Source organism: Engystomops pustulosus, chromosome 7, assembly GCF_040894005.1.
Source record: "Engystomops pustulosus chromosome 7, aEngPut4.maternal, whole genome shotgun sequence".
Lineage (NCBI taxonomy): Eukaryota > Metazoa > Chordata > Amphibia > Anura > Leptodactylidae > Engystomops > Engystomops pustulosus.
This window is the reverse complement of record NC_092417.1, coordinates 144,182,761-144,207,967: the sequence shown is the minus strand read 5'-3', so window position 1 is coordinate 144,207,967 and position 25,207 is coordinate 144,182,761. Positions and strand designations below refer to the sequence as shown.

The 25,207-nt window shown below is 40.9% G+C and overlaps 3 protein-coding genes across 13 annotated transcripts in view; 1 reads left to right on the top strand and 2 right to left on the bottom strand.

Moving 5' to 3' along the window:
* Window positions 1–2,001, bottom strand: part of TNNT3 (troponin T3, fast skeletal type) — a 34,646-nt gene extending 32,645 nt beyond the window's left edge. For 4 of the 10 annotated variants that reach the window (XM_072118099.1, XM_072118102.1, XM_072118101.1 and 1 more), the window contains exon 1: window positions 1,849–2,000. The gene's annotated coding sequence lies outside the window, so the exon portion shown is untranslated. Of the gene's footprint in view, window positions 1–1,848 lie in introns of all 10 variants that reach the window. The other 6 variants (XM_072118104.1, XM_072118105.1, XM_072118106.1 and 3 more) reach the window with 3 other exon arrangements.
* Window positions 2,002–2,723: 722 nt separating this feature from the next.
* Window positions 2,724–11,203, top strand: PRR33 (proline rich 33). Its single transcript, XM_072118095.1, has 2 exons — window positions 2,724–2,863; window positions 9,496–11,203. Exon 2 carries the CDS (start codon window positions 9,504–9,506, stop codon window positions 11,127–11,129), a length of 1,626 nt encoding a protein of 541 aa, XP_071974196.1. The 5' UTR covers window positions 2,724–2,863; window positions 9,496–9,503; the 3' UTR covers window positions 11,130–11,203.
* The window catches only part of LSP1 (lymphocyte specific protein 1), a 57,903-nt gene continuing 39,346 nt past the window's right edge, over window positions 6,651–25,207 (bottom strand). For both annotated transcript variants that reach the window (XM_072118096.1, XM_072118097.1), the window contains exons 2-13: window positions 24,570–24,716; window positions 22,240–22,486; window positions 21,928–22,025; window positions 21,664–21,781; window positions 19,572–19,646; window positions 18,944–18,987; window positions 18,264–18,345; window positions 16,425–16,559; window positions 15,542–15,640; window positions 15,387–15,461; window positions 12,863–12,941; window positions 6,651–8,212 (exon numbers count right to left, since the gene is read on the bottom strand). In XM_072118096.1, coding sequence (XP_071974197.1) covers window positions 12,867–12,941; window positions 15,387–15,461; window positions 15,542–15,640; window positions 16,425–16,559; window positions 18,264–18,345; window positions 18,944–18,987; window positions 19,572–19,646; window positions 21,664–21,781; window positions 21,928–22,025; window positions 22,240–22,486; window positions 24,570–24,716 — 1,195 coding nt within the window. In that variant the 3' untranslated portion in view covers window positions 6,651–8,212; window positions 12,863–12,866. The remainder of the gene's footprint in view (window positions 8,213–12,862; window positions 12,942–15,386; window positions 15,462–15,541; window positions 15,641–16,424; window positions 16,560–18,263; window positions 18,346–18,943; window positions 18,988–19,571; window positions 19,647–21,663; window positions 21,782–21,927; window positions 22,026–22,239; window positions 22,487–24,569; window positions 24,717–25,207) is intronic.

Below are 25,207 nucleotides of genomic sequence, written 5' to 3'. Positions count from 1 at the left end.
CTATTCACCTTAGCTTTTCTTTTATATAACCTTTACTATACCTATAAAAACCCAATATATTGTGATGTATAGATATAGACAAGACCACCAAGTACACGTACAATTTGCACCATGTATATATTATAATAAAATCTTAAATTTTGTTTTCAGTTCTTAGGGGAACGGTTCAGCATACTTCATGGAGAGATTAGTAGTACAGTGCAAGGCGAGATGATAATGTCACCCTATAGCTTAATTTAGGCTTCCACCCTGTAAGGAAAACTTGGGAAGCCAGCAGTGCTGCCTGCGTGACTCAGACGTTACATGATAGGGTAAAGAGAGGCGGGCTGATACCAGGCAGGGGACAACTGGGCATTCTTGTCTATTTTAGGAACCCTGGGAATGTCCTTTAAAGGTGATTTGGACCTGACAGGGGAGCCATTTTTGAGACATTTTACAGCCCTGGTCTTATCTTTCTCCGGGTTAGCCAATTTTAGAAGCATTTGCAGTATGCAATATCCATTCACAGAGTCTAGTAATTTCTACAGAAGTTTGCATTTACTGATGTCTAGTCATAATTATTTTCTAAATCTTCAAGGTAAGGGCTTAGACTATGAACATTTCTGAAGGCCAGAAGATCCCTTCTGTCACTGACACAAAGACAGCTGGTAGACATTACTTTCAATCAACCTGTGCTCCATACATCAACCTTCCAGGCATCCAGGTCACATAAAACAGCTGGTAATACATGATCCTACCAATAAATATAGAATGTGATGACAAACAATGGCACCTGTCTTGTGTAGACAACCCTCACATGCCACCACTAGCATTCCCTACTGTACATGCCGCTACTGTATATCCAATACATATGTGCAATGGAGGCTATTTTTATAAATGACACACATACTCAGCCCATGACCTCTGGTGTAGCCACACGTCTGTCCTTCCCTTTTGTTCATTAGACAGGGAAAAGTAGTAATATATATATATATATATATATATCTATATATATATATATATATGTGTGTGTGTATATATTTATATATATATATTTATCGCATAGGTACATGGATAGAGAGAGATTACATAGATAGACATTATATAGGTGAAGGTTATATATATTGATAAACAGTAGTACTGAATAAAAATTATATGGGGCCAATACTAATTGAATTACAATATTTCCCTTCTTGGAGTAACAAAGTAACAAGAAGGGAAATACTCTAATTCAATTTAAAAATGTAGGTACCAAAGTTTCTTTTTCCAATAGTTAGGCAAAAACTTGGTCACATGGAAAATACAAATTTTTTTACATGCTTTGGGGTATAAATTAATACATTGAATTATTCTATAAATAGACAAAATGCATAGAAAAATAAGGAAAGACAAGTTTTTTTTTTAAAGGACCAGCTACCCAATTCTAAATAATATATTTCTACTCAAGGCAGTTTATTAGGCGGCACTCTGAGGTGACCTACAGCACAATGCTGGACTTCTGCCAGGGTGACATTTATGACATCAGTCTCGCCAGTCCCTGGCTTATCCCGGATTCTTGCTCTCTGCAGTTCTGAGCAGTTTTGTGCCATGGGATTAAAAGAGGGATCTCACTAATAACGTAAAGTATTACAGAGTCATTCTCCTAAATCTTTTCTTTCCTACAAGCCCAGGGGTCTGTTAGTTCAAATACTCTCCAGACTATGACCTTGGCTATTGAGTTTTATATATATTGGTGCCTTAAGCATTACAAAGACCCAATAAACTTTGCAGTCCTTTGAGTATTGTCTTCCTAATCTTTAGACATGGTGTTGGGGTATCCTTCCCATGGTTGAGGGGTATCCTTTAAGCCCCCCCTCACCCTTCTCTTACCTGAGGCAGGAGAGCAGAGAGCAGCACTGGGGGTCGGAGCAGTTGTGAGACTTTTCAATCACCCCCCGGCCTGGTTATGTCTTGCAATTATACCGAAATGTGATCTGCACCCCGACGGGATTGGACACTCTTTAGGGGGGTGAGGAGTGGCAGGCACAAGGGGCAGGACAAGTGTACGAACAGCTGCTTAACACAGGTTATAGGGGAGGGGGCACACTTGGGTCTTAGCTCAACTTACTCACTAATTATAGACCAAGCAGGACAGCAGAATTTGGAGATGTTCCCTTGTGTGTGTGTGTGCTGATAAAATTAGGAAGACCACCTTCATAGTGGGGGGTGGGCGACAGGCTTCATTTTAGCTGAATTCCATCATTAGATTTGTCTTGAATCTACAGAAAATCCAGAATACACAATCATGAAGATGTCTCACAATTGTCGAAGGGAAAATAATTCTTTACCATGAGAACAACTAAAATTGTTTAAAAAATGCAGTATATTTGTATTTTGGGGTATATTTAAAATTATATTGAATATCAGTTCTCAGTGAAAATTTCTTATACCAGCCATAAATAATAGAATATGCCTGAAGATAAAAAAAAGGTGATCTTATATATATCTTATACATTAAATTATGTAATTAAACTGCATCGGCCCATTATTTAGGATACATGGTACAATTGTTTGATAGAAGAAATATATGTGTTATATACATCAATGTATGTAAATACATATTCAATTTGGAGTGCTAGCTCTATAGCACCGATTCAAAGAAATAGAGATTTGGCATTGACACATATCCGAGGTGACCTGTGAAGTTTTCCAGACAGTAGGGGGGGCCAGAGTCCCACTTTAAACAGTGGGTGTTCCCCTCCCCTTGACCTTTGGCGAGCCCCCCCTTCTTCCCCCCAGGTTCTGAGTTTTGCTGCCCCAGGTATGGGGGTCGTTTTCTTCCAGCCGCAGACGGAAGAAGGGAGCTGGCCACAGCTGCTGGACACCTGCTAACGTCTCTGTACAGGTAAATAAATAAATGTGAATTAATTTGCAAAATTCCGATTTTTGCTTGTGCAGAAAGAGTTGAATTATTACAAATAATGTAGTTATGTAGTTTGTGTAAGGAGTAAAGTGTCTAATATATATATATATATATATATATATATATATATATATATACATATATATGCACCTGCACTGAGCTTCTTGTCACTATTTGCAATCAGACTGTGATATTACATGAGGATCCCTCTAAATTTACTGCATTATCTCAACCGAGAACTATAACTCCTAGTGCCGTAATGTTAAACTGCAAACTCAACTCTGCTACATTTTGTATACTACATGTATTTATTTGAAATGGACATAGTCTTGCTCTTGCTGGACTGGAGCTGTGTATGGTATTGGAGTGTTAGTTTGAAGATAATCCCACAGATTATCAACCCCCTCTACAGACTGAAGTAATCTCGGACTACATTCCTGCACTCTGTTAACTACTTAGTGAATGACGTTGCTATGACTGGACTTAAAAATCCTAAATATCCAGTATTTATCTTCCTAAGAGCTTAATTTGCGTCAGCTTTTTAGATTTGGATATCACCTAATAGCTCTGACTGGGAACTGCTCCAAATTACAAGAGGCCATACTAGTCAGGACCAATCAGGGGCGCTGTTGATCACGTGATCATAGGTCTAGGTACTATTTTCACGTCTCTTAACATAGAAGACGGAGATTAGGTTACAGCGTGCTAATCTATTTAATGCCCCATGGGATGTGCCTCCTAATGTTTCACTGTGTAGCTATATATATATATATATGTATGTACTGTATATATAATGTTTTAAATGAAACACATTTGTATAATTAATCATTTCCCTACAATTCAGTTTTAACTAAAAACAATGATTTTTAGCATTAGTGAAAAATTGTATCCTTGGTGAATTACAACCAATATGGTCATCTCTCTCTATCAACACCTCCTATATTGAGCGGCGGCCATTTTGGTTGTCACTAAGTTTAATGTGTAGAATATAGGCGGGTGACGCCAGGTTTCCTTTCCAATAGCTACAGTTGCTAAATGAGTTTCATGTCACTAGATTAAGGGAGTCATGTACAGAAAATACATGACTCCAGGCACTTGTAATGATTGAAAGTGTTATCACATGCTCTGGTGATGGATGGATGAAATAAATGATATGAAAGTGGGAGAGATTTATGTTTATTTCCATTTTAACATGCTGGTTTGGGCAACCAATCAGAGCTCAGCTTTCATTTTCACATAGCCGTTCATTAAATTAAAGCTGAGCTTTGATTGGTTTCCATGGGCAACTAGAACAGTTCTGCCCTCAGACACTTGTAACAAGTGTTCCCCATTGTAGTATTGTACTTAAAGAGGACCTGTAACCCACATTTTCGGCACTAGGAGCTGCTTACTGAACAAACGCCGCGGGGTACAGTGTAATCATCGGACCGCTCACAAAGCGGTCCGATTATTCATGAGGGGGTGGTCCGAGGCGCTTCCTCTTCCCCGGACCTCCCACTCGCTCCATAGGCCACCAGTGACTGCCGCGCGCCAGGCCACAGTCACCGCCCCTAGCCACGCCTCAACACCACCCCACCCCCTCATGAATACGTTGGACAGCTTTGCGAGCTGTCCGACAATTACACTGTACCCCGCCGCAGTGTTTGATACCTCCGGTAAAACTGCGGCGTTTGTTCAAGCACTAGGAGCTGCTTATTTTAGTGCATAGACAATGCATTATTTCACCAGCCTTCTGTACATAGTTTGCATGTTAATTAACCATAATGTTATTTTGAGGTCATCTACCTCAAAATAGAAGCCAAAAAAGGCCATCCCTTTTATATGCACCACAAAGCGAGGTAAGGGTTCATTCACACCTCCGTCTGCGGGGACGTACATGCGGCCACAAATCTGCGGCCTCTTATACGTCCCCATAGATGGCAATGGTGGCACAGCGGCGGTACGGTGCCACACATGTGTGGCACCATTCCGCCTTGCACACCGGGATAAGATAGAACATGCTCTATCTTTTCCCTGGTGTGCGGCCGTCCAACGCTGTTTCCTATGGAGGGAGGAGGGGCCACCTCCTCCTCTCCAGTGCACGGCGGTATGCCCACCCGGCGGGCATGCCGTGTGTAAATGCACCCTTTCTGCTGTGGTTCTGATTACAGATGAAGGCCCACATTTATTAAAGCCAGTTTTCTGTCTGCACTGAAATGAACGTGCAAACTGCTTACACATGTATTTTTGAAGTGTTTGTGGAAGTGTTGTGTGGCGGCTGCACTGCCACTAAATTCTGCACCTTAAGGGGTGCTCTGGTGCAGCAGCAGACCTTGCACAACATTTATTACTGCGACTTAACAGAACTGTATTGCACCCTCCATGTTAAAGTTGGTGCACACTTCCCGAGCAGTGCAGGGGGTGCCAGATTAATGCAGACTTTTGATCAATCTGGAGCACTCTGCACACTGCACAAGCAAAATGCACTTAATGCAGATTGCACTACTGTTTGATAAATGTGGCCCAAAGTGTACTTACCCTGCTCCAGCTCCCAGTTCCTGCATCGTGCAAGTCTTCTGGCCTCTGGCACTGACAACTTGGCTGCGAGAACTTAAAAGTATTGCCCACTTTTACAACATTCCTGCAAATAATTAAAATTATTTGTATAATCAAAAGTTATACATTTTCCAAAATACTTTTTGTTTCAATTCTTCACAATTGTCTAGATCTCTGCTTGCTGTCTTCTTGCTATTATTCAACAGGAAGCTTCATTGTTTACTTCCAGTAAATAAACACCGGTCCATGGTCATGTGATGTCACACAAGTGCACAGTATAACACACACTATACTCAAAGCTCTTGCTAACGAGCCGCGCACCTGTGCAACATCACATGACCATGGACCGGTGTTTATCTACAGGATGTAACCAATGAAGCCTTCTGTAGAATGACAGCAAGCAGAGATCTAGAATTGATACCGAAAATATATTGGAAAATTGAATAACTTTTCATTACAAAAACAATATTAATTATATGCTGTAATGTGCTTAAAAAGGAAAACCCCTTTTGATAAGTTATTCTCAACTGGGCATTCACATTTATTTTAATTTTCCATATATTTACATTTCTTCAATTGGATGTTATTAAAAGAATGTACCTGTGTGTAAATAATTTCCCATTAATGTTGCCATGTTGTCAGTTAGAGACAAAATAGCTGTCCTTGGATATGACCACCCCACGATCTGACAGTGGTGGCCACACATGTGCTATTGAGCCCCGTCTGACCACCTGGATACAGCGTTCATTACCATAGAACGGCTGTGGGACATGCCGCAACTCCTGGCCATATTAAATACAAAAAGTTGTTTTTTTGTGCTATCCCTCCAGCAGCGGTTGTCGTATCCAAGGAAGACAATCTTGTTTATAAGCAGCAACATTATTACAGTATGGGAAATTATCTTCCCACAGGTAAATTTTTGTAACAACATCAAGTTGAAGAAATGTTTACATATGGCACATGAATTAAATTAAATGTCAATGCCCAGATGAGAATACCCATTTTAAGCATTTTTTGCTACCCCTTCCCCCTGCTCCCACATGGTTCTCTCGGATTCCTAGAATGTGACTACCCACAACCTTAATTTCAACTCACATAAAAAATATGCTTCCACAAAAACAGTAGGCACTATGGGCTTATTTTATAACGCATTTGTTTTTGGGTTTGTTTATGAGCTGTGATAAAACTTGTCCAAATTTTTTCATAAAAAACAATAAATAACGCACACACAGTATTACATATACGTCTGTATTTTATTTATAAAGCATAAAAAAGTTGTTACAAAAAAAGACCCATTGTAATTGGGTGGTTTGGACATCATGTGACTTGCTGTTTTTTGTTTTTTTTTACTTAGTAAACGGACTGTATACTAGTGTGTGCTATACATTGTTGATGTTGTGCCTAAGTCCAGTTTGTACCAGCAAATATGGACCCAATTTTAACTTGGATTGGATTTCACTGTTGTACTATATAAGAGGGCAGGAAGTTCAATACCATTAAAAGCTTAAGCAGCACATAAAAAAGTAGAAACGGACATCTGAAGCTACTTAATTGAAAAGTAAACCGCTGACTGCGGGCACGGACAATGAGGATCTTTGAATACAGGCCTAGCAGTTACAAATTATGATTTTAGTTATGTTTGTAGTATTTAGGCACAATGGTTTGTGAAGTCGTGTTATGACTAGTAGCACAGTAAAGGAAATCTACCATTTGTTTTTATACATTGTGAACCAAACATACCTTGAGAATGCTGTAGCGCCTCTGATACAGAAACATATCTTGTTCAATCCCTGAACGGAGTTGTTTTGCTCAAAAAACTATTATAAAATTCAGGACATTGGGAAAGCTGGGTGTAAGCTGGCTGTTGTACATAAACACATTGGGGCACATTTACTAACTCGGTCACTCGAGTTCACTGAAAGTGCACTGTCCGTCTATAATGCTGCGTGCCGCTATTCACGAAGATCGTGCACCTGAAATAACCTGCGCAAGCCGTTTTAGCCATGAGGAACGTGCACAGTCCAACAAAAGTGCAACGCGCGACCCTTAGTAAATGTGCGCCATTATTTCCTTATACACAGAAGCTGCTTGAACTGTGCAATGTGCATCCTATCAACCTGAGCTGGATAACTCATACATAACAGCTGGGGGATGGTACAGTGATTGATTACTTCTGCCTGTCAGGGACAACACAGTGATGACGTATTATGCTGGGTAGGACAAGGCTTGATTAGTACATAATTAGGATAATAGTGAGAGAGCCGGGGCAGCCACAGGAGCAACAGTGCCTCATTATCATAATTTTATAATAGTTTTTTTCAGCAAAACCATTCAGTTCAGGGTTTAAACAAGATATGTTTCTGCATCAGTGTATCTACAGCATTCTCAAGATATATTTGGTTCATAATGCATAAAAGCAAATGGTAGTTTTCCTTTAAGGCTATAGCTGTGCAGCAATTTTTGCTGTTTTACAATACAATCACAACTGTCATACTGTCAATCACAACTAATGAATGCGGTTGGTTAAATTTCTGATGACTACCAGGTTGCAGCAGAATGCATGTAGCAACGGGACCTTGTCCACTTTCATTAGTTATGATGTGGTAGTGATACATCGCCATTTTATGTTGCAGCCTGCATGTCGATGTGTAGCCCTAGCTTAACACACAACTATGAAAGAACACAGCGCAAAAGCTCAGAGGGTGGAGTTAATGCATATCCAGTTTGAGAGAAGGCAGCAGGACTCCACAGTTCAGCATTAGAAAGACGAGTCTGATCCGTTTTTAATCCAGGGTTCTAGAAAAGAATCAGAAAGAAACATGTTATTACTTATTCATGCAATTCTATTATTAACTTCAGGAACACTTAAATGCCTACTACAGGCTCTGAGGGGGTGGAGCATGACACAGGAAGTGCCTTTTCTGCATAAATCTCTGTGTCATGTACCACCCCCGCAGTTCCTATACTAGGCATGCAAAGAGTAGCAAGGGTATTCCCTGTCTGGATGTCAACTGTGGACCATTATGTATAATATATGCCATGTTGTAGCTAGGCATAATGTAGATTATAATATATTGTGAAAGCCTGAGAGCAGGAGAGCTTAAACAGTATCGAAAGTTAGATTAATCCATATAATAGAGTATAATCTTCTTTGGATGTTATTCACACTACATATATGAGCAAATAGGAATAAAGAGGAGAACTATTGCAAATATTTTTGATTTTGCCTTTTTTGGCATAATATTGTCTTTTATGAGAAGTAGAATAATTTTTGGTGGTGCTGTAGTCATTGTTAGGCTGCATTCACACGACCGGTGCCCGCCGTACCGTAGCACGGCGGGCACACGGCAGCGTGCGGGGAGAGGAGGAGATCCCTATATCTCCATAGGGATATATGGCGCACGGCGCCCTAAGGGAGCGGTACTGCTCCGTGCCCCGTGAAAAAATAGGACATGTCCTATTTTTTCACGGGGCACGGAGCAGTACCGCTCCCTTAGGGCGCCGCACGCCCATTGCCGTCTATGGGGGACGTATATCGGCCGTATATACGTCCCCCTTGCGGTTGTGTGAATGCAGCCTTAGTTTGTGATGTTCTTTCTTGTGATAACCAAGATTTTCAATGAACATCCCTTAGTGGGTTGCTTGTGATGCAAAAAAGAAATGCCAGCTCACCTCCCCCTTCGGTGTCGAGTACGGCACGGACCTCCCCTTCTGCCCGGGGGACATCAATGGCACGAAAATAAGGAGTTCATGATCCAGCCAGGCTCCAAACACCAAAAGTTTCTTTATTTCATAGCAAGTACAAAAATGTTTTAAAATCCACTCAGACAGACATCAGTGCCTACGCGTTTCGGACAGTAGCTCTGTCCTTAGTCATGGCGAGTGGATTTTAAAAAATTTTTGTACTTGCTATGAAATAAAGAAACTTTTGGTGTTTGGAGCCTGGCTGGATCATGAACTCCTTATTTTCGTTGCTTGTGATGCCCCTACATCATTCTTTCATGTTTTGTAAGCACACTGCAAATATATTGGATAAAACTGAAAGAAACAGACACTGTCTTTGTTTTTTATCCCACCAGGTTCCACCATGCTGCTAACAGTGACGCCATTAGAAAATCCAGGCCCTCCTTCTCCTGTACCTCCTCCAACACCCCCTAAGCCACGTAAAGACAATGCAAAGCTTCAGCGCCTTCTCCGTAAAGCTGCAAAGAAAAGTGCTGTACAAGCTTCTCCAACATTGACCACTAAATCCTTCCGTTCAACTCTTTCTCCAGTCAGTGAAGCGGATTTGGAAAGTATTGAATCAACAACTCCGCAAAAACATAAAAAACCGCCTTCCATTATCTTGCCCCCACGATTTCAAATCAAAGGAGTAACCCATCGCGCTCCTTCTCCTTACCCAAAACAGAAGTTCACATTCACTGTATCTGAGCAACAAAGTCTGAACCAGTATCTGAGTCCTAGCCCAGTTCATGATTCACCATCACCTCTACCTTTTAGACCCACCTCTCCAAATATTTTTTTCTTACATCCACAAGGAGGCAACAACCCAGATCGTTTATCACCGAGGACCATTGCTAATAGCAGTCCCAGACCTTGCACGCCAAAGGCTGTAGAAGCACCTCAAAACCAATCAACAGTGCCTCACATTCAGATTGTGTCTCCTCCAGAAATAATTGTACAGGAGACAAATGGAGACAACACACAACCTCTTTCTCCAAATAAAGATGAGACAAAGGTGAACAAAATTCAGAGAGGTGAATTTTTCCCCCCAAAATGTGAAGACACAAAATCTACAAAGGTTTTCAGCTGTCCCAGGCCAATACCTGATCATCAGGAGTCTACATTCACACCCAATGGTTATAGTCATGATCCAGATGATAAACCAACGCAGCCAGAATCTAATACAACAACTTCAAAGATAACAGATAAAAAGGACACTATACATGAACTTTCCACTGTTGGTGACATTACACACAATAAATCAACCACAGATTTGAGGCCAACAAGTATAGAGAAGGCTGTATCTGCTGTCAGCTCCACAGATTATCCTGATGGAGACTCAAAAGTCACTGTTAAGCCTGTTCATGTTAATGTCACAATTTCTCCACCAATTGAAACTATCAATGTAACCACAAGTAAAGACATTTTAACCAAATCAGACATGGTTCCCATAGAGGAGATAACCCTCTTGAAGGCACCTGAGAAACCTAAACCACCTAGAAAGAAGCCAGGTGGAGGATGGGCAAGACTTGTCAAGCACCTTGTGGTTGAGTCAGAAGAACCAAAATTTCCTGAGCAAGGAAAAGCAGAGGGCAAACCTGAGCAATCATCAGAGGAGAAAAAGGACACCACTGAAGGGACTCAAGCGAGCAAATCAAACCGTGCCAACAAGATGTGGGATGCATTACTCTACCACATGGCTGCAACAAATAAGGAGCAGGAGAAGCCAGGGCCCACAGCTCCCCAAGCACTTCCTTTTTTCCGTTCTCGTTTGCCCCTTCTCTTGCACCGACCTCGGTTTGATGCCCGAAAGCTTAAAGAGGCTGCATCACGTCCCCTGCGTAGAGTGACCGCCTTCTTTCATAGGAGAGTCGCAGAGAAAGAAACACCAAGCAGTTTTAACAGGACTGCATCCGGGTGGAGCATCCGAGGGGAAAATGCTGAGCAGGAAGATGAGAAGAAAGTAGTCGATGGGGATATGAAACAGTGAGGGAAGATCTTCCTTAGGACTACCCCGACCTTATGAATACACAATGCCTTCTATATAAATAATGTTCTACCTTTGCTCTTTTGTATTTCTGTACTGCTTTATGTAATGTTCTTGCTGTGGCTGTGTATTGGTTCCCATATAACTCATAAGTTCATATTAACAGTTCACTTTCTCTGGCATGGCAGGTTCTACTAAAAATATGATGGTGACAGTACATAAACCTAACTGTAAGAAGGTGTGAAAGTGCACATCACTTAGTAGAAGGCAACACCACACACTTCAGTCCAGTGTATTTCTTCAGTGAAAGGCACAGACCTAGTGTAGCAGCACATGGAAGCCGTGTAACCCCCTAATACAGAACATATGACCTCCATGAGCTACTGTGCAGACTCTTTAGGTGTTGATGATGAGACAGAATACTATGCAGAATACCAGAATATGTTTCTGTTGGACAAAAGTAGATGGATAAAAATCTGAGATCTGAGATTGAAGACACATGTAGGGATACTAAAGGCTCTCTTCACTACAGTGATAACCCTGTTATGACCTTGCATAAAGTAGAGGCATAATGTGGTCAGAACAAGATCTAAAGTCATAAAAACCACAAACCTTAAAGCAAACCTACCATGAGGAATCTACTGGATCTGATAGATTCCTCCTACCTGCCTCTGTCATATTCTGTAATTTAATAATCCTGGAACATAACCTAACTTGTTAAAAACTTTATTTTAGTAATAGGTAGATTAACTTCAGAGGCTAATGGGGCGTGTACTTGCCTGGCCGGGCACTGCATGCCCCAGCAGCCCATGCAGTAAATTTACATATTACTAAAATAAAGGTTTTAACAAGTTAGGTTATGTTCCAGGATTATTAAATTACAGAATAGGGCAGAGACAGGCAGGAGGAATCTACCATCAGATCTACTTCTGATAGTAGATTCCTCATGGTAGGTTTCCTTTAAAAAGAGCCACAACTTGCTTTTATTATGGCTCTTAGGGTTTCAAAAGGTGGCCTTATATTGTAATCTTTGAATGTGTTTTATGGAAAATAAGAAGCTTAATCTCTGAATGCCCTGTATTTAAAAGACTTTGCAGAGGTCATGGATGTGGAGGCATGGAGTCACTTCATAGAAGAGTCATGGAAGCTGAGACCTAGTCTAGTGTGATTTATGAATCTGAGGGTGTGGTACATCATCCCAAGGTTATTCTAAACCTGTTACCCTTTTGTAGTGGTGATCCACAATTAAGTCGATACTAGTACTCCCAGCTTCACTGGGGGGAGGGGGGGTGGTATAAGGACTAACTGACTGTGACTCTTCCAAGTAGTGGCTCCATTTCCAGGGCAAACAAGGTAACTTTTGTACAGTGTGTGCAGAGATTAAACATCTTATTTGATATAAAGCGGCTACTAATTTTACATGTGTGGGCATCTATAGAAACCTAAAGAGCTATAGTAAAAGCAAGTAGTGACAGTGACTTCTTATGTGTGTCAGTAAACATGGGTTCCAAAGGAGACGCCAACCCTCCTGTAGATATTGGTTGACCCTTTGTAGATATACCATAAACCACAAGACCTTTCTACGCTCTTCATGGGGCTCAGCTACTAGATTGCTGAAGGTTGCCCATTACTGAAACAGGATACAAGAAGGAACGAGGAAAGAGAGTTAAGTAAATGAGTGAGAGTTACATAGAAGGAATGAAATGAAAGATGCACAGAGGGGATTTTTAGATTACCTCATCAAGGCTCATCCACCCTGACCTTCTCATATTTTCCATGTCCAGTTGGAACAAATTTGTATTTCGGTGTCACACTCTGCGGAAAAAGACCAGGTTAAAGGTCAGTCTGGAAATGAATGTTTTGTTCTCCAATGCTTTATTGTGTAGTAATCGACAGATATTATCCACCAGTGACCACACAACCACAGACTGAATTGGCTTTTATTGTAAAATTATAAAATAAAAGGGGGGTTCAGAAGTATCCTTTAATAGGTAATAGTAAACCACCCACATTGTGGTCTTGTGAAACCTCATTTGATGTAAGCATTTATGTGGAATGACCCTTCTGTTTCTTTGAGACCCTGGGAGAGACGAGGCCCAGTGCTTGATTTTACCACCCTGTTTGCTTTTAAGTAACTGGAACCGATACATATCGGTCTCCATATGAAACACATGGTAAGTGAATACATGGGTCAGAAACAAGGCCAAATTGTGAAAAGGGAATTAAACTTTATTTCTGGGTAACAGGAACTAGTACTGGGAGACCGTTTTGATAACTGCAAAGATACCTCCTCTATTCTATTTATTTCACCTTGCCTAGACCTCAGTTCACATATTTTTTCCACATTTGTGTACACTTGAAGGCCTTGTTGTATCAGGAAAAGCTGTAAAATAAGCCATTATACTAGTTGTAATAACATATGTTCTCCATATTAAGGTTCTCTGCAACCCTATAGATTTTGCAAGCAGTAGAAACCATGTAGAGCATATGGTTATGAAATGAAGTCCAAATCAAAAATCTTCCATTGTCCCAATTACGGAGACTTCTGAAGCCCCTATTAATTATACTTCTTACAATAACTACATTATTAATTATAATAATAAATGTTGTGAATAATTGCCACATTAATAATAATAAATCATAAAATGGATAAGGCGTTTGAGGAAATAATTCTGGTAACCAGACATTTAGTGGTCTTAAACACACATGATGATGGCAATGGCGATATCTGTACAGCTCTGCAAAATATACAACCACTATATACTGTTGGTGACGGGAAAGAATTCTTCAAAATTAGTACAAAAATAAGTTAATAATGCAGGTAATAACGCTAATAAAACCCAATTAGACCTCTTCTTTGCTTGGGCCAACCCTCAAGATTGGGAAGTAGATATAACCTCTGTTTTTTTTTCCTACTCAACAACATTGTTTATCAAAAAAAAACTAACCAAGTCTGTTTTTATGTTGTTGTTTTTTAAGAAATAATACGTAACAGTAAGTAATTTGTATATTGCATGAATTTGTTCTATTTGAGGTCACATTCATAAGATGAGACTTTTGTAAACTATGTCTTTGATTTCATAATACAACTCAGTTACCAAATTTAGCAACATGCATGTAGTTACTACAGAAGGTCTTATAATGGACATTGGTTTTATAATGGGTCATAATGACCCTTGGTTAGCAGGCACCAGGACAGTAAAAAGAAGACCCTGGTGGGCATTCATCATACGCTGGCACGGGGTACTGCAGCTTAAGATACAATCCCCACCCCTTGTCCGACCTTCACTTGTGCCAGTTTTTGTGTAGTGTAGTTAGGCCTGGGGCAGAAACGGGACAGGAAGTTCCCACGACAGCCCTTTGAGCCACTGGTCACATCCCCTTAACACACCTCCACGCCCACTTGACGTGGAGGTGGCATAAGTGTGGAAATAGGCTCAGCTTCTGGTTGTACACTGGGAACTGGCACAAGCTCTGAGCAATCCCTCCTATAATTGATGGGGCAGATAAAACACCTTGCACCACATTTATCAGAATGTTTCAGAAACTTTTGAAACTTGTACAAAAGGGGCATGTCTCCAGTAATAGTCGCATGTCCTTGGGGGCTTGGCCTAATTTGGAACAAAAAACATGCAGATTTTCATCTAACAGAAGGTGGAAAGTACAACCAAACAGTGTTGAACTACCTCAAGTGTCAGACACTCTTCGTACCAGGTGCACAAAGCACATGCCAAGCTACAACTACATTATTTGGCACAAGTGATGTACAAAAAAGTTTGGGGTCCAAAGAACCATACAGTGGTGAGATTTAGTCAAAACTGATTCCAGAAAACAGGGAGACCACAGGATGCCGGTACTGTTTAGACCTTAGGCAGAACATAGAGCAATATGCTCCTTGCTATTCACAGCAGAATTAGGAGGACACACATGCATAATTTTGCTTGAGGATCCAGAAATGCCTGCTCCTGGATATTTATCATTTGAAGCCTTATTCAGATGACCATAATGGGGGCCGTGATCTGGCTGCACAATTTGTGGCCAGTTGACACCCCAACTGAGGTCTATGGCACCCGGTCACACTGCGGTGAGCACAGAGTTTCTCATCTTCAAATGCAGATGGAATAAGTGAGGAACGCCCGCTCCCTATCCTTTCTTCACCAAACCCTGTGATTTGCCATGAACCAGTCCGGTTGTGTGAATATATGCTTACCAATATACCAAATGGCTTATAATATAAAGACATTAGAATGGAAAGTTTACCTTATTACTCTGCACTGACTTGGAGTTCTGCTCCCATAGGCTCTTTTTGCTCAGAACCTCTCCTGGCCTAACCTCCTACAATAGAAACACAAATGTTTAGCCAGGCAAATTTTTTTTTAACATATATACCTTGATATCACAGAAAACAAACTTACTGGGACTTTTGGAGATGCTGCATTGCCGTCTGGTTCAGATTTCCCTTTACCCCACTGGTGGATCATGTCCGATACGCCAATGCTTATGCCTTCTGTGTCCTGTGTAATATAAGATATATCATTACAGTTGTAACATGATGGTGAACCTTATGGGGCATAGACTATCCACGACAGAGATGACATGGAAACAGCAGATTTGTTAAACTCTTGTCTAGAGCGGCACCACATGGTAGACCATACACATAATGACCTAAAGTTAGAATGGAGACACCTATATGGAACGATTGGGATTCTGCATTGCTTTATAGCACCTTTTACAAAGAGGGCAGGTCTTCTAAACACGATTCACACTCAAACTGATTGAATATTTGATCAACTGAAGCTTGACAAGGTAAAGGATTACAAACTATAATGGTTAGGCTGAAAGCCCAAGTAATCTGATCTTGCTTTCTATGGTGGTCTGAAGGTGAAAATTGAATTATTGACTAAACAATCTTCTGATCGCACAAATCTTAAAAGTAGAAGGAACGTCACGATATTGATCCTTAAAAGCCTAAACTAAGGTAAGTTCATCCTAAAAAGGGGAAGGCCCATATAACATTTCACAAACATTTCTGGATGCAATCATTCCCTGTTTGTTGAAAGAGTTAAGATATATGTCTTTATGAGGAGAGAGGAGTAAGCCACTTCCAACAGTAGATTATCTCTACCAAGAAAAAAAATATTCATCAGAAGGCCTCATCCTTCATTTCCCTGACATCAAGACACCACAATACACATACAGTAGGTCAGTCCTGCTTAAATGAACAGGTTGAGTCAATATTAGTCTAATATCTATGTGCCCCTTTAAACAGGAACACAATGCATGTTATTAAGGTCTTACCTTGCAAGGGGATAGCTTTGATGCTGTGGTGACCTCCCCAGACTCCCACATATTCTTCTTGCTAGACACTGCATCTGCCGGACTTAGCAGTTCTAGAGATGGCTGACGAACCAGGCGTCCTGTTTTAGATGATGACTGTACAGGAAATATCAGAGTATAAACAACCTGGTGTGATATAAGGGCACAGCAACTTGTATAATAGGTATACAGTGATGGGGAAACTCTACGAGACCGAGTGCCAAAACTACAACCAAAGCCCACTTATTTATTACAAAGTGCCAACAAGACAATTTAACCAGTAACTTATTGCCCCAGGCTCTGCCACAATTAGGATATGAATGCCAGTTAAAGAAGGAGAAATCCAGATTATCATTGTAGCATCCCTCCGAGGCCTTCCTGAACAATAAGAATAGTGACGTCCAAAGCAAGAACTCCAATGATAATCCAGCCCCTTCTCACCTTCTCGCAGTCCAAAATGCCCAAAATGTGTTGCTTTGAAATAGCGCTGAGCATAGCACATCCTGGGTTGTCTGTCCTATCTTATTAACTCTGGGCTAGGGCGATGCCCATGTGCCCACAGAGAGGGCTCTGAGTGCCATCTCACTAGATCAAAGTTTGCCAGATAGGACAAACAGCCCAGAGTTTGCTATGCTCAAGATCAAAACAGATGGAAAGACAGATGTTATATTGAAATATGCTTTATTTGAATGTGATCAAACAACAATATAAAATCAATTAAAATTCCCACGAAGGGGGAAGGAACAATAGTACCCCCAGTCTACAGCCTCAGTATAGAATATATAGCAGATGTAACAGACAGTAATACATAAATATAGGCAAAAGTATAAAGTGCTTAGTTAGAGAAATGTAAGTCACATTACCAAATGACGAATGCCAGGCTGGAGAGACCGGGGGGTCACAGGTGCCCCACGCGTATCGCCCGTCAAGCGGGCTTCCTCAGGCGATACGCGTGGGACGATACGCGTGGGGCACCTGTGAACCCCCGGTCTCTCCAGCCTGGCATTCGTCATTTGGTAATGTGACTTACATTTCTCTAACTAAGCACTTTATACTTTTGCCTATATTTATGTATTACTGTCTGTTACATCTGCTATATATTCTATACTGAGGCTGTACACTGGGGGTACTATTGTTCTTTCCCCCTTCGTGGGAATTTTAATTGATTTTATATTGTTGTTTGATCACATTTAAATAAAGCATATTTCAATATAACATCTGTCTTTCCATCTGTTTTGATCTTGATTTACAGTTTCAGATGTTGTCACCATTATCCTCTGACCCATTTTTTTGCAAGTTCTCGAGTGTGCTATGCTCAGCGCTATTTCAAAGCAACACATTTTAGGCATTTTGGACTGTGAGAAGGTAGGAACAAGCTGGATTATCATTGGAGTTCCTGCACTGTCCTTAAATGTTACCTGTATAGGATTAAGTCATCCCCACACAGTAGCAAAGATAACTGCATTTAAAGGGATGCTCCTATCAAGGCATTTACATAAAATTGCATTTATCTGTTATATATAAACATTTCTTTAAATGGATGTTATTTTAAAAAAATTACCCAAGTAAAGATAATTTCCCAGAAATGTAGCCATGTTGTTTCTAATGTACAATATGGCTACATTTATGGGAAATTACATTTTTTAATTCGATTGAAGAAATGTATGTAGATGGCAGGTGAATTAAATTGGGAATATGGGAATAGCCCTTTAACTCTAGCAAAGGGGTGTCCAGTTATTGGTAAAGACCACCCATTACTAGTCCATTACTAATAACTGGCCCATGTAAAAAGCATTAGAAGACTAAAAAGTATCTCCATACCTCTATAGCATGTGTGTACTGTTCCAGACGCTCATCAATCTTGTTTATTGGGAGAGGTGGCTCACTTCTCTTCATACTATTGCTGTAGGTAAGATCATAATTCAAAATAAGGATAAGATGGGGGGGGGGGGCATAAGTAAGACATTCCCTATATCAATGGACTAAGCTAATATGTATATGTAACATGAGTTAAGGTCAAAAATGTATATATAGAGGATAGTGTAAAACATACCTTCCAGTGCTCAGCAACTATAATGAATAATTGGTAGTTCTGGTTTGTTTGTATGTGGAAGAGACACAATGGACCACATACATGGGCCAAACCATGACAGAACTGCGGTGCATGAATCCTGGCCTGTCTGGAATGAATGCTCCCCTGCCTCTACCTATTTCTCTGTATGATAGCTTACAATATAGAGACTACTACAGCTGTCACTATTGTCTTCCGACTGTAATTTAACCCAACTATTACCAGATATCTTGACAATAAAAAATATTTAAATGTAACAAAAAATCTCTATAAAAGAGATAAATGATAACTATAACAATATGTAAAAGAAGGAATGTCATAAAATACTCCTAAATTCTAGGAATTATTCACAGAATTTTCTTTCGTGGGAAAACCCGTTTAATTTCTGGAAATGTAACAATATAGTTTTTTTTTAATAGTTAGAATTTACCTCTTCTGGATGGAGCGATTCAGAACCTCTGCTCTCTCAGTAACCTACATATCCATAAAACAAAAAAATGTGTGAAATATTTGTAAAACATTTTACATACTGAGAAACAAGATACACAATACTAATTCGAAGCATGTATTACCTTGTGATTCCTATTGTAACGCTTTATCTAGTTGTCCTTTATATGTTTTTTATGAATACAGAATTGAGGATCCTTCATGGTGATTCTTCTAGGCTACAGAAGTACAAGCCCAACTAGTGCAACTGATCCAATTCCCTTTCTCTAACTGTGATGCTATGGTCACCTTTTCCACCTTTTACAGTTTGTAAACATCATTCGTTCCTCTCTTCTGATGACCCCTTTACTATTATCTATTGTTTGTCCCTCTGTGTTTGGTCATCTTTCCTGTGCAGTGAAAGTGATTGTCAACCAGAAGTCCCTAACCAATAATGTTTATGCTGCTTGTTAGGTAGGTGACAGGGTTTGTGGGTGAATTGATGTTTTATTTATATATTTTTCTCCTGCGCTTTGCCAATGTTTTTAAATTCACAGCAAGAAAAATCAGGTGCCGCTGATGATTCTGCATGTCTCTGGTGTGACATCTGTCAAAGTGTGATCAGAACTCACCTTCACAGTAATATTGGCTTCACTGTCCTCTCCATCGCTGCTCACTGACTGTCTTTTCACATCTCCAGACTCTCTCTGTATCACAATGCAACAAACATGTCATTAAAAAAACCTAAGAATTCAAGTCACTCCCCCTTTCCCTAGAACTCATAGAAATATAAATAAACAGTAAAAATCATTAGCATGTTAGGTTGCCATTTTGAAAAATATAAAAAATGGCATACACCTAAGTATGAAAAAATTATTAGCACCAAAACATGGCAAAATGAAGAATTTTTTTTTTTGTACAGGAGGTTTTAATTTTGTAAATGTATGAAAACATTATAAAACCTATATAAATTTGATATCCCTGTGATCGCACTGACCCAAATAATAAAGGAGACATGTAATTTGGGGCATACAGTGAAAGCCGTAAAATCCAAGCCCACAATACGGCACAAATACGTTTTTGCAAATTTCACTGCTTTCTGATTTTTTTAATGCAAAATCTCCCCCAAAGTGAGGCAAATATGACTTGTCTCGCCTCATTTTCACATGAGAGGAGTCAAAATTAGTGGTTACAGAGGTGGTATCCCTTCAGACACCATCATCTTTTGTTCTATGGCCCCTAGAAAGATGCTTCATATTGTGTCATATGTGTCATATTAAAGATCTCATCATTCAGATCCAGCTCCCTGTCTCCATGCGGTGCCATTCTACTGTGTGCACCGCCGTGATGTTAGCATTCGTCTGATGTCATGACTAGAGTGACAGCACCGCACGGAGACAGGAATCCAGAACATCGATGGCTAGAAGAGGACCTCCCGGAGGGACAGGGGGCTGCAGGCTGTATACTAGGGACAGGGGGCTGCTGGCTGTATAGTGGTGGGCAGGGGCTGCAGGCTGTATACTGGGGACAGGGTGCTGCAAGCTGTATACTGTGGACAGGGGAATGCAGGCTGTATACTAGGGACAGGGTGCTGCAAGCTGTATACTGTGGACAGGGGGCTGCAGGCTGTATACTAGGGACAGGGGGCTGCAGGCTGTATAGTGGTGGGCAGGGGCTGCAGGCTGAATACTAGGGACAGGGAGCTGCTGGCTGCATACTAGGGGCAGGGGGCTGCTGGCTGTATAGTGGGGGCAGGGGCTGCAGGCTGTATACTAAGGACAGGGGGCAGCTGGCTGTATAGTGGTGGGCAGGGACTGCAGGCTGTATACTAGGGACAGGGAGCTGCTGGCTGCATACTAGGGGCAGGGGGCTGCTGGCTGTATAGTGGGGGCATGGGCTGCAGGCTGTATACTGTGGACAGGGGACTGCAGGCTGTATACTGTGGACAGGGGGCTGCAGGCTGTATACTGGGGGGCAAGAGCAGTATACTGGGGGGCAGGGGCTGCAGGCTGTATTCTGCAGGCTGTATACTTTGGACAGGAGGCTGCAGGCTGTATACTGTGGACAGGGGGCTGCAGGCTGTATACTGGGGACAGGGGGCTGCAGGCTGTATACTGTGGACAGGGGGCTGCAGGCTGTAAACTGTGGACAGGGGGCTGCAGGCTGTATATTGGGGGGCAGGGACTGCAAGTTATATACTGGGGGGCAAGGGGCTGCAGGCTATAGAGTGGAGGGGCAGGGGGCAGCAGGCTTTATACTGGGAGCAGGGGCTGCAGACTATATACTGGGGGGGCAGGGGCTGCAGGCTATATATTTGGGGGGCAGGGGCTGCAGGCTATATACTGGGGGGCATGTGATGGCTAGCTATATACTTCGGGTAGGCTGGGTAAAATGCATTTCCTACCCTCGGCTTATACTTGAGTCAATAGTTTTTCCAGTTTTTTGTGTTAAAATTAGGCACCTCAGCTAATAATCGTGTCGCTTATACTCGAGTATATACAGTAACCAGTGCAAGGGTTGATTACTTCACTGCAGTAATAATTCACTGTAAACCCTAAATTCGCAGTAGACATAATTTTACATAACAGATCTGTGCACGGGGATGATTGAAGACAACTAAACTTTAGCTTTCTTTTTTCTAGTAACAGCAATGCTTATGGTAGTATATAACAAGACCAGTCTTTGCTTTGATTGGGAACAAGGCCCACTTGTTTTTGGACCTACCTCATCATTGTATGTCTCATATGAATATTCTTTTTCTCTTCTTTGCTCAAAGTTTTCAGCTTCTTCTCTTGGGTATGGGCTTGATCTTCTGTCCTCTTCTTCATTATCAATAGTTTCTCTGAAAAACCAAAGAAATTATAATGGGGTTTGAGGTGACAAAGACAAATAATATTTGTAAAATAACTTAAATCCTAAATCTGCTAACCATGGCATAGCCCCTACCACTAATATATATATATATATATGAGAGAGAGAGACTTGTACCTTGTTTCCCATTGGTTGGATGCGGTGATCGGTGCCTCTGATGAACTGGTCTCGTAGCTGCTGTGTTCATAATTGCAGGGATCTGCTTCCTCATTCGACTGATGAAAATAAAGCAGGAAATGAAATAGTTATCATATTTGGTAAGATACAAAGATACCTTGCTGATATATAGTAAAGATACTCTGGAAATATAGTGCTCAGATCTAAAATTGAACCCCTGATCTCTTTATCCACCACTGGGACCTCCAATGGTCAGAAAGTCGTCCCCTATCCTGGACAGGAGTGCCTCTGTTGAGACGTTGGCAGAAATACCTCAACTGCTTCAAAGCGAGAAGTCCCTTCATCTTCTTCCTCTTCTGCTTTTGGCTGTAGATCTTGAACCTCATCCTCTGTAGTTCCTACAATTCTGCTCTGCTCTTCTTCTGTGGGTGTGACCTCCTCTCTTTCTTCTGTGGCTTGAGCGGCGCCTTTCTGCTTCCTCTGCTCCAATTTCTGTGACCAGTCACTAAATCCCTCATCTTCCTCGGTCTCCCAGGGTCCAGCCGGCTTTAGTCCTGCACTAAAATCACATAACAAAGCCATTATGGAGAAGAAAACCTTTTGTCATTATACTTATATATTGTATAAGTATTTTGTATATGTAGACCTTAGTAACACTGGGGGAGAGTTATCGTAGACTTTTTGGTGTAAAAAATGGCAAAAAAAATTGCAAAGAGGTTTTTTTTGCTATTTTTTAGGAGCCAAAAAACCACAAGGGCCTTTTTCCCGCTACTCAGAAATAGTGGCTTAAACATAGAACCACTACTAGTGCAACACCATGCAAAGCAAGATTTGTGATTTGCGATTTTTTAAACTAATTGCAAAAAAAAAGTCACAAGGTCACGTCACTTCGCTACTGGTGTATTGATGTTGCAATTATTTTACTCTGCTTGCGGCTATTTTGTGTTTATTTTTTAAAAATCCCAGAGAGATTTATTAATGGGCCTACACCACTTTAATAAATCTGAAAAGCAGAAGAGCTCCAAAGGAAGTCTTAGAACTATAACAGAGAGCCTCCTAATGACAAATTTCCCCTCTAATTATAAATATCCAGTCTTATATTCTTCTACAATGCATACAATGTAAGAGGTTGTAACACAGTGATCTTCAATGTCTTGACTATGAAGGACTGACTTAAATCAATGGCAACACTAAAATATGATCCACTTCGAGTTGCACACAAATGCATCGAGTCCTAAAAGGGTTGTCCAACTATTCTAAAACTTTAGGAGCCAGACACCCCATGGTGCACAAAGAAGAAAGTGTTACACTCTGTCGGGGCAGTGCAGAGGGCGCCAGATTCATGCAGAACGGGCACCAGAAATCCTGAAACTGGCGCACCCTGCACTGGCAGGCGAACCGCACTTAGTACACTCTGCACTGTTCTTAGTAAATGTAGGCCAATGTATCATGCATAATGTATACATATACTCGCTTTAATAATCCACTAAACAAATAAGATGCCAAATTCAGTAGAAAAATTACTTTCTTGATTTTTTCCTGTGAAGTTAATATCTATTACATTTCTTTTACTCTCCATTTTATCTTTTTGTAGACACATTTCTATTTGTATGACGAAATATGTGAGATGAATTACCGTCTAAATAGATATAATTATTGCGACACTAGTCAGAAACGTGTTTGATTCATGGTCTAAATACAGCGTTTCTTGACATGAAGAACATAAGACCCGGCCTCAGGTCACATTCTGAACTTAACATGGGCTTAGTAACAGGTGCTGTCAGGTGAAAAAATATGTAAGAATATGTTCTCCTGGAAAAATAACCTATAATTATGTATATTAATAAATACTTAATAACTGTACCAGGGCATAGAGCACCCCCTGTCTATCATCCAGATGGCACCATCTGCTTAAAGGGGTAATAATATTTTTCTCCACTATGTGGAAATCGCCCAAAAGTTTCCCAACCATACATGTGGAGGAACCATAATGTCCATTGGATCCTGGATGAAAGCAACAGTAGGTTCTCCCATGGTAAATGGTTGGGAAATACTCATCTCCAGTACCATCAGAAACATTCTCAGAATCATGAAAGTAGATTTATTTTCCCTATTTTTTTTGTAAATGTTGCCTCAAATTCTCATTTCAATTAACATACACAGCCAGGGTCAGCTCCAGGTTTCAGTAGGCCCCTGAATGAAAGAGCCTCAGTAGGCCCCTTTGCAGTGAACTCAAGTGGCGGCATTACAAATTCAAAAACTAAAACAGCCCCTTCATAGTAATTTTATATAAGATCCCCTCACCCTACGGATTCCTTATGTACAGCCTTATGTGGGCCCCACCGACCCACTGGGCCCGGGAACTTGCCCAGATATGCCCAGTGCGCCAGTGGATGATGTTATCCCCGGCCTCCTGATAAATCTGTGGGGCAGATGTCATTTCTATGCCAAATCAGCCTATATAGTTTGTGCGCAGGCTAGGAACACCCTACACCAGCACACACCACTGCCGGCTGCTCCCCCTTCATGACCCTCCATGCCCCCTTGGTGTGGTGGTGTTGTAAGGAAAATAGGAGCAATTCCTGGTCTTGTGCCAGGAATTACGCAGATTTCAGCAGAGTCTATTGGTACAAGAGTCTTACTGCTCATCTGATGGAGAGCAGGAATCTTCATTGGCGTCCTCTGGAGACTGTCCCTCACTGCCCAGTTGGTCCTGTTGCTGCCTCTCCCTCCTGCGCCTCTCTCTGGCAGCCTCCTCTTCATCTTCCACACTCCATTGTGTGGTCAGTCTGGAAAATAAAATTAAGAACACAAGGATTAATAATCTGAATATTGATCACAGGACTTTGCATACAACATTCAATCAATACATATAACATGGAGGTCTTGTAGGAGAAGAGCCGAGGACTCAAAGAGATAATGCTCATTAAAATAGTTCTATTCCAAGTAAAAAATACTGATTCATTTAATTAATTTGATTTTTGTTGTCAGTTCTGTGAGGTTTTTTTCACCTGTGCAGTTCATATGTGAATTAGCTCATACTTAGCAATATGGAGCAGTAAATTTTCCATTAGAAAACAGGAAATAGAAATAATTTTCCATTTGAAAACAGGAAATAGAAATAATTTTCCATTAGAAACAGGAAATAGAAATAATTTTACTCTCTTATGAACTTCTGGGGACCACATGTTGTGAACAGGTGGATAGAAACCCCAAATTGGTCAGGGGCATAGTGTGAATAAAAGGATGTATGTCACTCAGATTTTTATACTCGGTTACA